Source organism: Hippichthys cyanospilos, chromosome 6, assembly GCF_059441005.1.
Source record: "Hippichthys cyanospilos isolate Australia breed blue-spotted pipefish chromosome 6, RoL_Hcya_1.0, whole genome shotgun sequence".
Lineage (NCBI taxonomy): Eukaryota > Metazoa > Chordata > Actinopteri > Syngnathiformes > Syngnathidae > Hippichthys > Hippichthys cyanospilos.
Window position 1 is genome coordinate 3,272,491 of NC_142374.1, and position 19,926 is coordinate 3,292,416.

General features: G+C 39.4%; 2 protein-coding genes across 3 annotated transcripts in view; both read right to left on the reverse strand.

The window, feature by feature from the left end:
* Nucleotides 1-680: 680 nt before the first annotated feature.
* On the reverse strand, nucleotides 681-9,170 carry LOC148421878 (dickkopf-related protein 3-like). Its single transcript, XM_088417346.1, has 7 exons — nucleotides 8,892-9,170; nucleotides 8,598-8,690; nucleotides 8,415-8,492; nucleotides 5,120-5,212; nucleotides 3,573-3,717; nucleotides 3,063-3,213; nucleotides 681-2,024 (listed from the first exon to the last, which is right to left on the reverse strand). Exons 1-7 carry the CDS (start codon nucleotides 9,084-9,086, stop codon nucleotides 2,000-2,002), a joined length of 780 nt encoding a protein of 259 aa, XP_088273472.1. The 5' UTR covers nucleotides 9,087-9,170; the 3' UTR covers nucleotides 681-1,999.
* Nucleotides 9,171-12,998: 3,828 nt separating this feature from the next.
* cmip (c-Maf inducing protein) overlaps nucleotides 12,999-19,926 on the reverse strand; it is a 54,012-nt gene continuing 47,084 nt past the window's right edge. For both annotated transcript variants that reach the window (XM_088416922.1, XM_088416921.1), the window contains 5 exons: nucleotides 19,556-19,603; nucleotides 19,330-19,476; nucleotides 18,027-18,132; nucleotides 17,010-17,080; nucleotides 12,999-15,460 (listed from right to left, as the gene is read on the reverse strand). In XM_088416922.1, the coding sequence (XP_088273048.1) occupies nucleotides 15,407-15,460; nucleotides 17,010-17,080; nucleotides 18,027-18,132; nucleotides 19,330-19,476; nucleotides 19,556-19,603 (426 nt within the window). In that variant the 3' untranslated portion in view covers nucleotides 12,999-15,406. The remainder of the gene's footprint in view (nucleotides 15,461-17,009; nucleotides 17,081-18,026; nucleotides 18,133-19,329; nucleotides 19,477-19,555; nucleotides 19,604-19,926) is intronic.

Below are 19,926 nucleotides of genomic sequence, written 5' to 3' on the forward strand. Positions count from 1 at the left end.
TTTGTGAAAAAATGTTTTTTTAATGAAATACATTGGCACTGTAGCGTCTCATTTTGGACAATGGGCGGCATCCATGTTATAAAATCCATCGATCCATTTTCCAGGGTCGCTTACCCTCACTAGGGTCACTGGCTTGCTTTTGCCTATCCCAGCCGTCTTTGGGAAGTAGGCGGGGGACACCCTGTACTGGTTGCCAGCCAATCGCAGGGCATAATGACATACAGAAGAAATTGAAAACTCCTAAAGATGTCATGATTTTTCACATATGGGAGCTCTGTGTGGTAACTGCTGAGCTGTAAATAAAGTAACTTTAAAAATAAATATAAGACTGATTGTTTATATTACAACACGAGCCAAAGCCAAACCTCTTTACTGGCCAGTTCTGGCCTGGGAGCCGTATGTTTGACAGATCTGTTTTAACAAATAAGTGGACTCCTTTGTGTTACATTTTCCCCCGTCAATTTCACAGGAAAAAAAAAAAACAAGAAATATATCTTAGGTCTGTATACTTTTTTACAAATACATACCTACCTATCTACCTATCTACATACATACTGTATATACTTACACACATACATACTAGGGCTGGGTATTGGGTCTTAAAAGTGTAATGTGATACATTGCGATACCTCAAGGACATATTGCGACACATATTGCAATACATTGGGCAATGTTTGGTCAAAAAAAAAAAAAAACATCTATGGCATATATATTAAAGTGAGTGAAAAAAGTAGAAGGACATGATTAAAATTGACAAATTCTATTTATTCTTTTTCAGGGCCCACACATCATTGATATCTCTGAGCACACATTAAACATTCTTTAAAAAAAAAAAAAAAGCATTTGCCCTTTTTCTCATTTCAAGCATGCTCTTGGCTATGTTAATATGTCCTCGGCAATTGGGAATATTCTTTCGGATGGCACTCACGTGGCACGAACACACAGGTAGGACTTTGCCACAAGTTTCAGTACAGGATATTGGTGACAGTGCTCTTCAACCGTAAATGAAACAGACCTGTGACATCACTCACACTGGTGAAAAAAAGATACGACACACACCAAGGAGAAATCCATTGTCATTTATCAAATACAGTGAAACCTTGAGATATGGTTGCTTCTGTACAGGTTTTTTCTCCCCCGATTACGACAATCTCAAAATTCCCATTTGAATAAAACGCAAGCTAAGAATCTACTGCTCGTTAATATGTCTGCTCGGATATTATTTCACTTACAAGAGCTTACTGCGGACAACTTGAACAGGAGACTTTTCTTTTTCTGCTGTTTGCTCTCCTCCGCGGCAGACGCTTTAGAGAAAAATTAATATATTGTTGTTGTCTTTTGGGGTAGGCGGCCCTCACAGGTTGGCTCCGATTGGAGCGTGCAGCCAACAAAATAGGCAGTGGGGAGGCAGGGTCAACATTAACCTTCACTTTGATTACATTTAAAAACAACACAGCTCTCTCTCGCAGCAAAGCAACTTTCTCTCCTGCCGCGCATGCACCTCCTCCACACTCTCCCTCTCCCGACCAATCTCTCACTCTCCATTCACGCCATACACGCAACACTATTGTAACATTCAATGTGGTGTTTTTTGAAGCGCTTGGAATGATTTATATGTAAAACACAATTGATAACATGACAAACGTCAAAAGATACAAAAGCCACTCCAGAAATATAACGAAAACAAGGCGTTTCAAAACAGATACGCGATATATTGGAAAATGAATATCGTATTGCAATATGCGCACCGCGTCACTTCGTATTGCAATATATCGATATATCGATATTATCGCCCAGCCCTAATACATACTGTACATACACCAGCATACATGCATAAAGAAACAGTGCAACAACAACAAACAGTTTAGGAAAACTGACAGTTGCAGCAGGTTGGCTGTCCTTTGGGGAATCATCAATGAAAACTTCACTGTAGGTATCTTCAGACAAACTCATGTACTGTAGTTTAGCTACTGCTGTCATCGGCTCCTTCTTTCCAGTACTATGGGCCACAAACAGATCCTCGTCTGTAATACATAGGAAATATGGTTGTGATGAGGCAAAGAATAGCAAAGAAATACAGTGATCCCTTGCTACGCGGCGCTTTGATTTTTGCATCCTCGGTCTTCCGCGTTTTTTTGGGGGGGAGAAAAAACAGAAGCTATCCTGTATTGCGGAGAGACATGCTGTGACGGTTTCTTGCATGCCAGACAGACGAGGTAACTATAAATGCACTTGCCACAGGCCCTCCTCGGACGTGGAACAACTGTAGAACACATATTTACTTAAATCTTAAATGATTAAACAATATACACTGTACATACAGTAAGTAAACAGTTAGCCCCTACCTTTGAAGTCTCGCGCAGCTGCGGTCATATTAGCAGCGGCCCGGATGTTGAATTAAAGTCAAATCTCTACATGATCAAACATAACAATGGAGAGTTTACACTTGAAATACCGTTTTACTGTAAAATAAATCTAGGTAAGAACTTTCCAACGGTCTGGTGAACGTCTGCTCCTCACTCTGCTTCTGCCTCGACAATGTGTGTGCGTGTGTGCATCTACTGCCTCGACAACAACTGCGTTTGCCCTGTGTGCGTTTCATGACTGACACGGCACGTCCCGTCAGACATGAAAACGCACCCCGGCACACTTCGTTGTCAACAGGCAGGAGGCAGAGGCAGAGGAGCAAAGATGACATTCACCAGACCGTTGGGAATTTCTTATTTCAAGGACTTCAAAGGAAAGGGCTAACTGTTCAATTACTCTACAGCATATAAGGTTTAATGATTTTTTAAGATTTACGTAAATGTGTAATGCAGTAATATTTGTCCTAAATAATATGTATAGTATTTTTTTTCGATAAATATATATTTTTTTTTCATGTGAAAAGTGGGGGTGCTACTTCAAGGGTTTTACTTAACGCGGCGGGATTCCAGTCCCCATTAACAGCGAAAAACAAGGGATCACTGTAATATCTACTCAAGTGCACTTATATCTTTCTGAACGGTTCGAAAGCAAAATTTACGGCTTACATGATTATACGAATTGTGTATTAATCTTACCCATGAGGCTGGCACTGAAGATCGCTAGCACAGGGGCAATAATCACGAGGACCCTCCTGGTCCCAAGCAAGCATGTCCATCAAAAGGTTGGACGGGTTCAAACAGGCCTCCCCCTTGGCTGGTTTGGGGTTGCACACAGGAAATAAAAGCTCTGGAGAGAATAGAGAAGCGTGCAAGAGAATCTGCGTGAACAAGGACACGCATTTCAAAATGTTTACTGTAAATAATATAGCACATTGGCCTGACAGTCAAGTCTTCTTTCAATGTCTATTTGATAATCTGCATAGCAGATTTTTGTTGTTGTTGAAAATTCTAAGTTGCTTAAGGCAGTGGTCATCAAACGGGGGTACAGGTGGGTACCAGGGGGTACTTGAAGGAATTCTGAGGGGTATTCGAGATTTTAAATCTGTGACCCTGAACAACAACAAAAAGTGTCATTAAGCTTGTTGGAGAGAATGATCTGAAACGTACGATGTTACAATGGAGAAGTTCTGACAGACATGAGATTACCTGGCTGGAAGGCACAGCAGAGGTCCAGTTTGCAATCATTCTGACTCTGACAGATTGTCCCCTCTGTTCCTTCAGTGGCATTGACTGCACACTGGCCCCAAACACATAGCTGGTTTGAGCAGCACTCTTCATTCTTTGTGCAGGGCTAAGAAGGGAAATACATTCAATGATTCAAACTTGAATGTAAATATTTGACAAAACAGAACGATCCATGTCACAGCCACTGAAATTTGACTTTTGCAAAAAAGGCAATTCTGTTTTGAAGCAGTAGGGATGTTTGCGACCATGTTTTTCAGATCGATAACATTATGAAATCTCGATCTTTGTATCTCACCGATATCAAGTCACCGATACCACTAATACTTGAGCGACATAAAATTTCTACGACAGGATTTTCTATGACAGGTGACACAAATTACACTAACAGACGCCGGGGAAAAACAACACGAACCCAAAAGCGAAATAAGTCAAACTCCACAAAATAAAGCCACAACAGAAAAACCCCAGACAGAACGTGACACCAAAAGCAGGTAAGCTTGAACAAGATTGCACGCTACATTACAATTCACACTTTAATATAAGAACATCATTTTATTTCTTTACCACTAATTGAATGTGACCAACATAAAATTACGGAATCGTGTTAAAAATTAAAAAATAAATCAAATGCTCGACTCACCAAAAGCGTGTCTCCCACTTCTTTCAATACAAAATCCATTTTTCTTTCTTTCCTCAGAAAGACTCCAGTAATAAATCCTTTTGTACTCATATGGACGCCAATGTTGAAAGTCATGTCGATCCAATTTCCGTTTTGTTTTTCTTCAGCCATTGTGGGTTAAAAATGTTGAATTTTCTGCTTAATGTCCACGGGTCTGGCTTCGATGTACGCTATGCCTAATGGTTGCCGTTATCTTACGGTTGAGCAACATGTTCTTTTCTTTTTTTGTTAGTTTTTTATTTCAATAACTTTAATTCACAACTTCCAATGTTAAACATGGTTTAATTAATGACACTTTTAATGACACGTCATGCATTTAGTTTCCCTGTCAACCTCGCTCGTCAAAGTTTGATGAGCGAATCATCGAACAAAGTCATCGCGGTCACCGTTTTTCCAACTACTTCACGCCAACGCATTGGATTGGACGAGGTTTGAGTTAAACAGGCTTTGGCACCGCCTACTATCTTTGACAAGCGAGGTTGACAGATAAACTAAAGGCTTGAAATGCGGCATTTCGTGCATGCCATGCATTACCATTATGAGGGACTGAATTTCCCTGATGGAATTCAAATAAGAAAATCAATCAATCAAGCTAGCTATTATAAGGCTTAAATTGTTATTGACAGGGCTAATGTACAGCTTAACAAGGCTTAAATTATGGATTTGATCATGTGCAAATGTGTCAATTTTGAAAGGAAGTATACAGTAGATTCTCAGTTGTTCATCAACCTCAGATTCACTATACCAGCAGTCACTTGTGTGACTGCCTAGTAAAAATAGACTTGTTTGACGCAAAGAAAATGATAAAATAACAAGAATGACTTCCCACCATATCAGTTGGTATGCAGGGGAGGCACTTGGAGCTGTCAATCCCATACTGGCAATACTTTAGTTCACCGCAGTCTTCATCCACCATGCACTCCTGTAGTTTCAGACACATATAATCATTGATTGGGAAAAGAAATTAAGCACGGACTTTGCACTACAAAACTGACTGGTGCTATGAAGCTTGTTTTTTGGTATATAAACATCCCACGCAGCTCTGTGCTATATACCTTAGTCTCAATGTACCAACTTACTGGTTAATCTATCCTAATCATTACGGCGATGTCTAATATTTTCCTTCTTTACTCCATAACTCCAGGCTACACTAAATATGGGTGAACATACCTACTATGTGTCACGGTCGTGAGGCATGGTGGTGAGGAGCGTGGGAAATGCAAGGACTGATAGGGTTGAGGCCAGCGTTCCCTCTAAACTACGTTCGTGCGCAATTGCGCACTGCTCGCACCTTCAGCGCACAAGAAAAACTATGCTGCGCATGAAACAAAATGCAATATAAACGTATTCAATAATATCTAATATTACACCTTATCTGATTAATTAGACCAATAATGTTGTTTTCTGTACTATTTTGCATCGTGACTCAGCGAGTGACAAGTGTCCAGCCAATGATACGATGAGTTTCTTACACCATCCATCCAATCAAACGCATTGACAGAAATGTTCCCTGCACATACAACCCGTGCAGGTTAACTCGCTAACAACAGCGCAGAGTTAAGACGCAAACGCTAACCGCTTTTCCTGGCGAACGAACAGCGAGACATCCACTCACCAAGCCAATGTAAAAAAGAAACGCACTTCTTTTAAGATGGAATGGCTGTCGAAGTATATGCAAATAGAAGAGCATGCGATGAAAGTGAGATTTTTTTTTTCTTTTTCACAACTTGTGGTTCGTTTATTACCATGGTGACAAGTGCTACATACATTACACTGTCATGTCTAAAACACTTATTGCTCAAGATTAAAAGAAAAAAATAAGAACAAACTTGTTAAACGTGTTGGTAAGATCAATCTTGCTTCATAAGTGCATGCTTATGTTTCCGCAAGAAAACAGTAGCTGGAATCAAAATCCCAAAATGAGGTCTTCCGTGATTCTTTTATATCACAGGTGACAAACTCAAGGCCCATATACACTCAATGCTCCCGCTGAAGAATATTCGCTACTCTCTGGATGGTCAATGCTATACGTAATACCCTTCATTTTGTACCGTTCCACTCCGCTTTGCCATAGATATTTACCAGTATGCCCCCCAGCCTGGAGCATTGTAGAAAAAGTATAAATTGGAAATAAATTGGTAACATTAGCAACACTAATCTCCGATCCGAGCTCATTGTTGACGTACAACCACAGCACGTCAAAACATGTCTCATCCCGCACCCGCCTGAGAGACGAAAAGGCCACAGGATTATTTGCTATAGTACCAATACAAAAACAAGCATTCCCAATCTCTCTTTTGAACAGTTTTTGCCGGCCTCTGATTTCAAAACTAGGTAAGTGTGTGACGAACACAGTTAAAATGTATTTGACCCATGCTATAAGTACAATGTGGGCCATTATGAAAATGAGTTTGACACAGCTGATTTAGATATGATTTGATTTAGATATGATATGTTTGATACGTTTGTGGCTAAAGATATAGGATGAAATGCAAAGCTTTTTCTTTTAAAAAATCAAAAAATAAATACAACTTATTTCTGTTTTGGGTTGACGCATGCACTTTTGCCTCATTTAAAAGATATTCTCAATTACAGTATTTATACAATTTGATTTTGAACTAGCACTGCACCTAAACAATGTTGCCAATGTTAAGAGGTTCTTGCACTTATAAATTTAACCAATTTGTCATCCAATTGGGAAAAAATAGACAAAACAAAATTTGGCCATAACTCCAACAATGCCTTGAGAGCAACAAAAACATAGAATTGGAATACAAAAGGTTCACATAAGTTATGAAATGTTACTACACTGAAAAAAGTTTATTGAATGTACTTGATTGTATTTCTTCAAGTGGGTGAACAGAATAAAATCATCTGACTCCAGATCCATTTTTAAATACAGGATAAAAGACAAGAAAAAGAGTGTTTTCAAATGTAATTGACGTCATTTCCTTCCACTGAATCACGCTCTGATACAGAAATTCCATCTTGAATGCTCGAAACATGCATTACACATTTTGGGCCATCGCTAGTGTTTACTTATATTGATTGGCTTGCTGAGTTGATACTTTTCTTGCCTACTTTTTCTCCAGCCTTGCTTTTTTGATACTTTGAGAACATGTAGTTAACTCATTAAAATGGTCTTTTCCTTTCTTGTTCTTTTGTTACCGAGGAATCGTACATTCAGGCCATTTTCTGCATGGTGTCACATTTTAAAGAATATCCAAGCTAAGCTTCAGGTTTTTTTTTTTTGGGGGGGGGGCATATGTCATGAGGTTTTCTTGAAGTAATAAAAACACTGGAAACTATAAGTAGGGGCCAGACATCCCTGTAATTACTTCAATGTGGTCGAGACAAATACTGCTGCTCTTAGTCATATGCACAGTAGCGCTTATCAGTCTAGTCCAGTAATTTTTTCCAAAAAGGACTTATACTAAAAAAAATACTTAAAAGGGCATTAAAAAGCAATCCCTGAATAATCATTCCATTATTCTATGACTCAGTTTAAAAGCATACATTGCAAGTAGTCATTGTAAAAGACAGTCATTACCCATTAAACCAATTTGTTTTTCTAACATCGATCACTAACAAAGCAACTACATTCATGATGGGTTTCAGGAAGACAGTACACCTTAACCTCAGTTCTTTATTAAAAACGCTCAACCCCCCACTCCCCATGAGGGACAGCACTGATTGCATAGCACTTCATGCTGACGTCTCTTTTTGCATTCCTGCATATGTGCTTCATAAGGCAGCAATGTTTGTGAGTTCACTTTCCCCCGGTGGGACTTTAATGAGTACGGTAATAAAAAAAATAACATAAAAAAACATAGCCAACTCCTGACCTCAACCAAGCTTGTTGACAAATGATGAAAAATGAAAATCATATGGTGTGCTTTCTGCATGCTGCAACTTTTCACAACCAAGAATCCCGCCCGGTAGGTGACATTTTTGAGAAAAAGCTCTTTAGTGTTTGCTCTGAAATCTTAGCCACGAGTCTGAAAACCAAAAAAATGACATTTTTAACAGTTCTTAACATGCTCTTTATGCACAGCTATCTCACTCATGCACTTTTGTTACTTTTCTACGTTTGTGAGCGAGGAGACAGAACTCGAATGACTTACATGATACACACTGTTCCACCCGCTGATCTCCACACTGATATGTGATGATTCGGTCTCACCTGCCATGCGATTCGTTTCCTTTATTTATTTATTTATTTTTAAAAAAGAGAGAGAGACATGGTTAAAGGACCTGAACACATTACTTTGGTCTTCACTATATCTGATACCATATTTAAAAAGTACCTTGCTAGTCTGAATGGTTATCACTCCATCTTTCAAAGTCTTGGTGGCATTGTGATGGTGATTTTCCAATGACTTGGCACTCTCCGTTGTAATCTGAGTGTTAGAATTCCCATGAATCAAATTTGTGCAACAACAAGGCCAGATAAAGTGTTGGGTCGCGAGAAATATATGCACTGATGGCAAATGGAGGGGAACCGGTGACATTCACTTGACCTGACTTGTTGGTTCACAAATCAACAAACGCATCAACATCGGCCAAATGTAAAGAATGGTGTCCATTATATTGTAAATAACCTGGTCAACTGCATCCTCCAGTAGGTTTTGGGTATCTTCCATCAACTCCTCCACTTCACGGAACATGTCGTTCAAGGTGACAAAGCCTCGCTCCTGGCCGGCCGGAATGATCATTGCCCGGCCCGGCATGACTCCGACATCCGCCCACAACAAAACGAGACTGAAAGAAACGATGAGAAACGAGTGGCGGGACATTTCTGCGTGTGTACCTTCCTGTTGTGAGTCCACGGAGAGCTCGCGAATGACGCATCGCACACCGCTGCACACAGCTGGATCGGTTTTATTTGGAAAGTGAGGAGGAGTTTGAACTGATGGGCTAGATGCGGCATTTTTTTCCACGATGGAGCCTCACTCGGCAGCTTGTATGAGCTCTTTGTGTTTCTACCAAAAGAAGCTTGCAAAGAAAGTGGAAATTCAATGAATGCAAACAACGATTGAAAACATGATATACATTTTTCCCCACGTTGTGTTCCCATATAATTTAAGTTTGTGTGAACTCATCGGATGCAGGTACTCAAAACATCCAGCAGATAGCGCTGTCTTCTCTCAGTATGCACCGTTGTAATCCGTGAATTTTAGCCATTCATAGGACCAGCGTTTCTCAATTACATTTTGTAAAAAGCACCCCCCACCCTACTCCCCATACCCCGCCCCCAGTAAAGAGTTAACCTTATCTACAGCTTTTATTCACGGGGTTAGTCTTGAAGAGTACAGTAAATAAAACCCCAAATACATCAGTGCCCGAAAAAGCTAATCCTTATTTTTTTTTATTGCAATTACAATTCACAGGGGGCCCGTCCCAGTATTTGAGAAGGACTGAGCTCGGTACCAATCAAAATTCCCTAAATGGGAAAAAAAAGACAAGGTCCTTTGTAAATATTATTGGTCTTTTTTTTTTTTTTTACATTGCGTTTGAAAATAAGAATTATTTCAGCTGAAACTGCCAGAGGAACATTTTAATCAACATTTAAAAAATCAATGAATAAATGAATGAAACAGATATCAGTGGCAGCCCGTCAGGGCCAGCAAGGCCTTCTCTGCTGGCCAAACATAATCTGACATCATTATCATAACTATAATAAACTTTAATAATTATAATAACTATAATGAAAGTCAATTTTATTTCAAATTCATTTTTACCAAATATACAGTACATATATGTTTTTTTTATTTATAAAATTATTCTCCATATTCTGTTCTTTTTGTGTCATATGCATTTGGTTACGCTCCTTCGAGTGTTGTAGTTTTAAGTTGAAGATTTTAGCCAATTAGAATTCTGCTAACTTGTGTCGCCATGCTGTATGTAATCTGCCTCTCCCGGAGGCGCTAGGCCCTAGCATTCACTGGACGGATGGATATGTGAGCTGCCCGTATGCTTAATACACTGCTGCAATAGCCAATCAAGTCATGAGATCGCCATCGAGAGGTCTCATGTTGAATGTGACGTGAGTGGATGCTCACTGCTGGAAAGCGGTGCAATGCTCAACAACCAAGCTACGCATTGTTGGCTTTGGTCAATTACGTGAGAGGCGTAACTATTCGCGAACCAACTTGGCCATTTTTGGGCTAGCAGGGGTGTGAGTTAACCTTGGCAAATAATTCTGCTGGGAATGCCTTTTGTTTGCAAAGGATTGATTTGGTGTTTGGAACTTCACTGGATTTGCAAACTTCAATTGTTTAACCAAGGCAGCAACGAGACACCAAAGCACGGCTAGTCACACGCGCTACAGTGCTTTGAATAACTTCTTGGGACTCCGAGTGGATATACAGTATTGTACACCTCGGTTCGATGGTAAAGAGTGCTCCTCAATGCGCTACATTGCTTTTGGGAACACTCGAGTGGATACACTGTACATCTCAGTGCCAAGACAAAGAGAGCATGAAGAGGTCAAGAAAAATCTGGAGATATTGAAAAGACTGATCAATTGTAAGCGCCGTTTTTGTTGGTGAGTGCAAGACTTTTCTTTATTCATTGTTTCATTATTAATATGGTTGTGTTATTTTATTTTGTTCATATTCAATTAATAGTAAAGAAATAAAAGGGCGTTCTTCTTATATTAAAGTTTATTTTTTTAAAGTTTTGACAGCATCATGTATAATGACAAGTTTTACAGACTGCCACAGATTATATATGTGTATATGCGGTATATATGCGGTGCGGTAGCATGTCCACCTCACAGTTAGAGGGACCCGAGTCCACCTCACCATTTCCATTTTACCGGATCTCTTTTTCCAGATCGCAGGCATACTTTGGAACGGGAAATGTTGTCCTGAAGTGACAGCTGACAAATTATGGCAAATTTTTGGTATCAGAGAAGTTGAATAAATAAGGCATGTTTCTAAGAGATATGTACAGTAAGAAATATTCTGACAATAAAGAAAAATAATCTGTAAAACAAGGTAGCGAAAAAATTGTAGAATAAGGAGAGAAGGGGAGCCTGTTTTGCCTGTTGCAAAAGACACACAATGTGTTGCAGAAGTTGGGCCATACAAGGACTTCTCATGAAGAGTTCTTGTGAGCTATGCAGTTTACTTGCCAGAATGACCTTTGCTCATTTTCTTGCCCCCCTGAGAAAAACAACTTATTTTCTTCTGTTCTTGCGGAATATATATAGGTCATCATTCTCCATGGTGAGTGAAGCATGCTGCAGTGATCTCTTTAACCCCTGTGTGTATTATATGAATTATAATATGTGAATTATATATTCCAAAGCTAGAGACGGCAACGTGCAGCTATAATGTTATGTGTTGCATGAAATAAAATGCTTCCCTGCAGCAAAATAGAAAGCTTTCCCGCAACATTTCCCGCAGTCATTGGATCAAAGCCTTTTGTCGACTACAAGTCCCACAATGCATAGCAATGGTAGTCAGGCTAAGCCACTCTATGAAGTCCTTGAAAGGCGTGCAAATGTCATAAATTGTCTGCAAGCGCCCCCCGGTGGTTTTGAGGTCTCAACACAAAAAATTCTTTTGCACCCTGTTTGCAAGGTGCCATTGAAAGGATTCATGCAAAATAGGTGATCGTTATGTGTAAATGAAGAGAATTGAATTTTGTACGCAACAGAAAATCTACACCCACAACAAACATACTCACAGACAATTTATTTTCTTTAAAATTATTTTACATCATGTTGAATATCTTTTGTTTTATTACAGCCACGGAACAGTAGCAGCAATAATAGTAACAATAATAATGATAATAACCCAGTTGAAGCAGATTGATGCAGAGAGAAGCTGGAAAAAAAAATCATAAAATATGCACGTTTTTCAGCTGCCACCCAAAATTACAAAAAAAGAAAAATGCAAAATCAAATTTCTTAATTTTCAGTCAGATTTGTTCAACCTGATAGGGCCCCTTGCCCCAAATACAACTGCAAAGAACTTCAAAAAAATCGAAACTTGTATGTTCCCAAAGTTGGAGGTTAAACATTTAACAAATCAAGGGTAGCCCCACTTTTACAAACATAACAAAATGTAGCCTCCACTCTGCCAGGAAGAATGTACTCTACTCTTTGATGTCTTTGGGGGGGGGGAAAGAACAAGGTTGTTTAATGCAAGGTGGCAGTCTGCACTACAAATAGCTTCATGAAATAAAAAAAAAAAGAAACAGCACCAGTAAAATGTACTGATTATCATCAAAATGTAAAAAAAAAAAAAAAAAAAAAAAGTGACCCAGATTAGCAGGGACCACTATGTTTTTGGCTGTAGTTTATTCATTCATCATGCAACCAGTAGATGTACTAACTACAGAAGTACATTTTCAAATGTAAGAGTGGTTATCTAATTCAAATCAAAAAAAGCAAAAACGCTTAAAACGACAAAACAAAAGTGGGTGGGGTGAACTGCAATATTGGCCAATGTGGGGCTGCTGAAATAGTCAGGCAACAAGGTTACAGTACATTTTTGGAGATCCACACACACTCATATATATATATATATATATATATATATATATATATATATATATATATATATATATATATATATATATATATGATTATATATAATTATATATATATATAATTACATATATATATATATATATATATATATGATTATATATATATAATTACATATATATATATATATATATATATATATATATATATATATATATATATATATATATATATATATATATTTAATTGGTCGTTGTTTGAAAATTCTTCTTAGTTTGGGACAATTATACACCAATAATGGTACTATATTAGGTGCTGTAAATAATAATAACGATAACAATAGTAGTTACAGTCCATGAAAAGATCCGTCACGGCTTTTGAAAGGGGAGAAAAGAAGCAAGAGTGACTGCTCTAGTTCAGTACTTAACCTCAGATAGTGATCAAAACCTTTATCACAATTTCAAACTTTATATAAAACAAACAAAATGTAAAATATTCGATGACGTAAGGACACACATGCAAAACAACCCTGAAAAGAGGACCAAAAAAACTGATTTATATCAGCAAATCAGTAAAGCTGGAATCTTAAAAATACGATGCAATGAAAACAATTATTTTGATTACAGTGCACTTTGTGTGAAACAAGAAAACAACCATAGATTGCTAAATGAAGGCAACACCAGTCAGCCAACAAAGGAAGGCCAATAATGATAACAGAAAAAAGTAAAACAAGGAGGGTTTAAAAATGATTCCAATACAAGAAAAAAACAAGACTATATACAATTGTATGTACATTACACAGGATATGAAAGTTAGCGGGGATGATGATGGCCCAAAACTTTCTGACCAAACAATGAACCGCTTTTCACCAAATAAATATGAAAGTAACTCGCAGGGGACGGCATCCTATTCTCTGCGGTGACTTTTTTGAATTTTATCAACAGCTTGGGGCCTTCTGCAGCTGGCACGTACAAAAAAACCCCAAATATGCTTTTAGAGCAAAACGGGCTGAAAAAGGGCGGACTACAAAAAATGGCTGACTTGCAGTGAGGCAGGGCAATTACCACATTTTGTATAATGCCATGTTGCCACAGTATACAGGGGACGCTTGAGGGAATGCCAAGGGACAACAATGGCCAAAAGTTGTCTTTAACTCCCTCAAATCATTGTCCTTTATAGCCTACCTCCATAATATATACATGAATTGTGTCCCAACATCTCGTTTACAAATAGACTTAAGAATACCATCAATTTAAATATAGCAGAAGAGTCTTCAGTTTGACCTTTGCAGTGGAGGTCAGACTGCGGATTTGCACAGGTAGCTCACCACAAGATCTGCTTCACCAGCTGGTGGAAGAAGTTCATGACACAAACATCTTTGTTTGGCAATTGTCCTTTCGCCATGTCCAACAGTCTACAACGGGGCCCAAAAGACAGGAGCATATGAAAATATACAAACTCTTCGCTGGTGCTGGCTCTCGTATACAGGAGTCCATTAACAGATCTACGTGAACACCATGGCATAGTAGGGAGAGATCCATGTATCGGTACGCTCTCGGTTGGCTTCGTGTATTAGGCGTCGAAAACGAGCAGTCAAACAAGTGTAAAAAAGACAGAGCTTGTGTACACCTATATGGCCGGGGTTGAATTCCAGAGAGTAAAAGCGGCATATAAATAACAGGCAGTCCCAGACCGCCCAGCTACTGCTACACAAAAGTCCTATTAAATCGTCATGGGAGCTGATCAGTATGTACACTGACCGATTAAAAAGGGACATATTTTGCTCTCGCTGTTAACTTGTCCTACAGAGATCCCAAACCGTTTCTCAAAACCTCACTCCGGACATTCATCTTCATATAAACACACAGTATATGAAAGTGCAGATGCCTGGAAAAATATGTATATTTAGGCTGGTAAAAACCTGTTTGTCTTGCCTCTCGAATATGTTTGGAAATGAGGAGCAGGCACAGTCTTACGAGTGACAAAGGCAGCTCCGTTCCCAACCAGTGACTTGGAAAACAAGAACCTGGAAAGCACTCTGAACAATGCAGGGAGGACCGAGGTGATTAAGAGTCAAATAAATCCATTTGATTAGCTACATCTTAGATTAGGGCAGAGAAGAGCTGGAGTGTAACGCCTCATCACATGAGATATACAGGAGATTCAAATTAAAGAGTGGATGGTTCACTCTTTGCCACAAAACATCAGGGCTGGACCGGTTGAGAAACAGATCACATATCTGACAACATATCACAAGGATATAGGGATTTTTTTTTTTTTTTTTTTACAGTATAGCGGGTCCTTGAACTTCCGCTAATCACATTAGCAAAAAAAGGGTCCACTATACATTGACAGCAGTGGTGAGGGGAGCGACAAGGGTCCATAAAGCTCTTTTTGTCAGGGGAAATTGGAACCGTCCTTCTGCGTGACAGCATTGCTGTATCCTCTCCTCACACACACGTTAAAGTAAGATGATGTTGAGGATAGCTGTTTGTCTAACATCCCAGTCCAATGATGAAACTGTTAGATAATGCAACAACAAAAAACTGTTTTCAGAGTGGCTATGTGTTCTTGTGGGTGTCTGGCTCCCCATACAGGTTGCATGAACGTAGTCCATCACCAGGCCTCTGTGTACCGAACGTCCACGTCTTTCAGGTTGGGCAGTTTGGCCTGTTGGGAAAATAAACACATTCATGATAGTGAATAAAGTACGACATGCCAACAACAGGCTCAGAGGACACGCATCTTCACACGCGGACAAATGATCGGAAATGGAAGGCGGTCTCCACGTGCCCATCCACAGTTGCAAACTTGACATTATCTATAAGTGGAGCTCTTGTATGGACTTTGGGCTCAGTGATCCAACATACCATACCGACTGCACTGGTCTCTCTGTGCTAAATTTGAAGGGAATGCAGGGAGCCGCTTCAAATGGCCGGTCAGGTACGATCCCTCCCACAGTGGCGCAAACACCCACTCCTACCCGCGCTGGGTTAAAGCAAAATACTAAAAGAAAGAACACGAATTTGTAAAAAAGACTTGTGCTGGGCACTAAAAGGCACCTTAAAGGTTTTGTTTCCAGTACCGCACAATAGGGTTACAGTACATTGAAACCCCGCTATTACCAGGCCAGTATGCGAATAGTGTAGAACTCAAAGCCATTGAAAGGCAGAGGAGAAAAAAAAATAAACAGATGAAAGTTGTAACTACTACTACTACTACTACTACAGTGGGCCCCCGCATTACGAGATTAATCTGTTCCACGGTTGGAATTGTACCGCGAATTCGTCGTAGGGCTAGCAATCCACACCTCTGTTAATTAGCTAATGCGTGTAAAACCCCAGGTCAAAACATCAAAATTGTATGAACCTATTAAAAATTGGTAACAAAATAGTATAGTAAGTGACGAGCTTGTTATGGCCACATTCCCTCGTGAGGGTAGCCTAGAATAGGCTAGGCTAGCTTAGCCTTCTTTGTATTTCTCCATGATAAAAAAATATTGAACGAAATAAAAAAATCCCTACAAATATGCAAATCCATATTTACATGCACTTGTACATTCAAGCGAACGATGCCAGAGAGAGAAAAAAAAAAGACCAACATCTGGACGTTACGAGGATCGCACGATGGAAGACTAGTTAGCACATCCACCTCACCGTTCAGACATCCCAGGTCCTAGCTCTGGCTTTGCTGCATGGAGTTTGCATCTTCTCCCCATGCCTGTGTGAGTTTTCTATGGGCAGTACATTTTCCTCCCACATTTCAAAAAAACTGCATGAAGTTATAATGGGCACTCTAAATTGTCCTCAGGTGTGATTGTGAGTGGGACTGCCTTTTTGTCTTTAAATGGCTGTCCCCCACCTACTGCATGAAGACGGCTGGGATAGGCACCAGCAATTCGCATGAGAATAAGCGGCTATAGAAAAGGGATCGTATGGATGGAGGAATTAATGGACGGACATTACCAAGTGGGGTGAGGGAGTTGTTGAGTTTTGTAATTGACCTTAAAGGTTCCGGGAAAATCTGAATTATAGTCCCAGGTCTACTCGATTCCCGATTCTCAGTGCCGAATACTGATGCACACTGATTTATAAAGTATAAGACCAATATAGTGGTGTACGTATAAAGCACACTGAGGAATGCAGTGTAATTTTTCTTGCATAGTTAAAAACATGCTTACTAAAAAATTACTAAAATTAGTTTTATGTCTTATGTTTACCTTGAGGTCCTCATATGTGTCCGCTGTAAGCTTGGTGCTGTTCATGTTCAGACTACATAAGCTCTTCATGGCTGAAATAAATGGTTGTATGGTTAATAATGTATTTACACATATAGCGTAATTTCCCAAATATAAGACTCACCTTTGTAAAGGACACACCCTTAATTTTGGGGTCAAATTCTGGTCTTTTCTATGCTATCGTGTATAAGACGCACCAACACTTTGGCAACAATGTCAAAACTTTAGCAAAACAGAGTACATTTCCTCTTTGTGAATTCTTCGTTTTTAGGTGTGTTCATATCCATGGGTTATATATGTTCCGTGTTAAGTGTTTCAGATTTCCCACATTGTGAGTGGTCAACGTTAAATGCGTTCAAAGCAGTTGTTCCTTTTCCTCGTGACGCAGCTTGGGTTAATTTGACCATAAACACCGCAAAACTGCGCAGCATCGGTGTTTCGCCAAGTTTATGATTGTGTGTATATGCCCAAAGACGGCAATTACAGTGAAATGGAATATCTTTTCATGTTCTATAACCGGTGCCACTCTTAATTGAATCTGAATCTTTACATGATCCTCTCGAAATTAGTAATATTCCCGTGTGTGAGCAAGGATGGACTCGGATGGTGGTTCAGTCTGCATTATTGAAAATAATGCCATAATAACCTCAGCTAACAAGCTGCAGTTACCTGCAAGAGGCACTTGCTGCTAACAGGCAACTGACGTTCGCCCTCGAGCTCGTCCCACTTTGGTAATTCTTGTACGTAAGAATACGGCCCATATAAAAATGCACATATGTGGCTCAAAACTCAGCACATGTGGCTGAAGGATGAATCTTCCTTGAATGGTGGCAAATAAAACAAAACAAAAAAAAAAACAACCCAAAACAAAACATTCTAACTTTTGGCCTTCATTCTTGGGGAAAAAAGTGCATCTTATATTTGGGGAATTATGATAATTGAATATCGGAACAATAGATTGACACAATGTACAAGCACTATGCAACTGTGTTTTCTTACAGCTCAGAGCCAGTAATCCAGCATCAGTGACAGGAGTCTCGCACAGGTTCAGCACTTGAAGGCAGGCCAGGTGCTCCGACAGCAGCCGCAGTCCTGCATCCCCAAACTGTAAAAAGACATGAAATACACAGTTTGCTGAATCTCTGTTTTCCTCTCAGCGGTATTTAATACTGAAATCATTTGACTCTGCTGGCTCCTCATTATTATGCAATGAAAGAATGTAATACTTTGTCAAAGCATAGGGTACTTTGGTCGGTGCATTTCTGGAAACTGCGGTCAAGAATAAATTCGGTTGATATCCCCAAGCTACAAGTTACTGACATCCAATCTCACGAGAGGCAGTCTGAACTTGCTAGAAACAATTATCCTTGTTGTAGTGTTACAAGGTCAGATTTTGCAGCAAAATATGTTGCTGGCTAATTTTACAAAATATCATAACGGCCTATCAGATCAGGCAGACTATATTGCTATATCTAGACTATATTGCTGAAAGTTTATGTATTTCTATCTATTACTTTTGTCTGTAGCAAAATGAAGAGAAACAAACACAATAGTCTCCGTGTAAACTGTTTCATACCATTAATGTATTCATGCTATTTATTCATTGTTTTGTAAAATAAATGTAATGGGTACATTCTTTCACTGTATTTTAATGCCAGACCACGGACTAAGATGGCAGATTATGCTGAAGCTAGACATCCTATATGCTATGCATTTTTTTCCCCATTTTTCAATAACATAAACTTAACATCCCTGATAATTGATTTGTGTACACGTGTGTGTGTGTGTGTGGGGGGGGGGGGGGGGTGTCATTACTAAGTTAAAAGTAACATTATGCATGTACAATTTATTTCAAGTTTTCACAAGCGGATTCACATATAGTAGCTGTATGGTCCTCGTGCCTCACACTCTGCTTATATCTTCCTCTCTCTCAGACCTTCTAATGTTTTTCTCTCGCACTGAAAATCTTTTTTTTTCCCTAGTTTTTCCGAGCCTCAGTGTATGTGATGCTCTCAAGGTTTTTCTCTTCATCTCTCTGAACACCGTCATCTGGCTGTCTCACTCTGCCTCATTATTTATCTTTATGGTGCAGAAATAGATTACCTGTATGTTGTATTTTTTCCTCTGTATTTTGGACGACCGAAAAAACAAACAAACAATGGAACCCAATAAAGTTTCAGCGAAAAAAACAAACATTTATTGTAGAAACCTACTTTAGCAGACTTGCTTAATTTTTTTGGTTTCTTGTCGCTTTATGAAATTGCTAGACTCTATGACTGTGTGTATGTACGTGCGCGTGTACCTGAGTGGACCACAGGTTAAGTTGTTTGAGCGAAGGCAGCTTGATGAGCTGCTCGGCACAGGCACTGGTGACATTGGTGAAGGCCAGGCTGAGATTCTCCAAGTTCCCAAAAGAACCTGAACTTAACAGGCGAGCCAAATCTGCATCCTATACGAAATCAAAAGGTACAACAAATGAGCTTCATGCATATATGAGTAGCAAAAGAGACTTGTCACTGTTATCTCACCGTGGACTTGGAAGGAAGAGTTAGGCGGGTAGGGCCTCCTTTTCTTTGCTGCGAAACAGAAAAAAAAAAAGAGGTGTATGGTGTCAAGTGCATATGACCTTGCAGGAAGATAGCAATGTGTGTGAGTAGCTTTATACATGCAATATATAAGGAAGTTAACGCATCGCGCTGCAAGAAAGGTTCAAATGGGCAGTTGCTCTTGAAAGACCGCAGAGTAAGATTGTGCTTTTAGATGTGGTTTGAAAAGAGTGAGTGATTGGCTCATAATAAGCAGAGTTCCTCTCCTTTGAGCTTCATCCTGGCTTTGGGAACAGCCAGGAGAAGCTCATCAGAAGACCTCGAGGGAACACAGAGACCCAGCAGGTCAGACA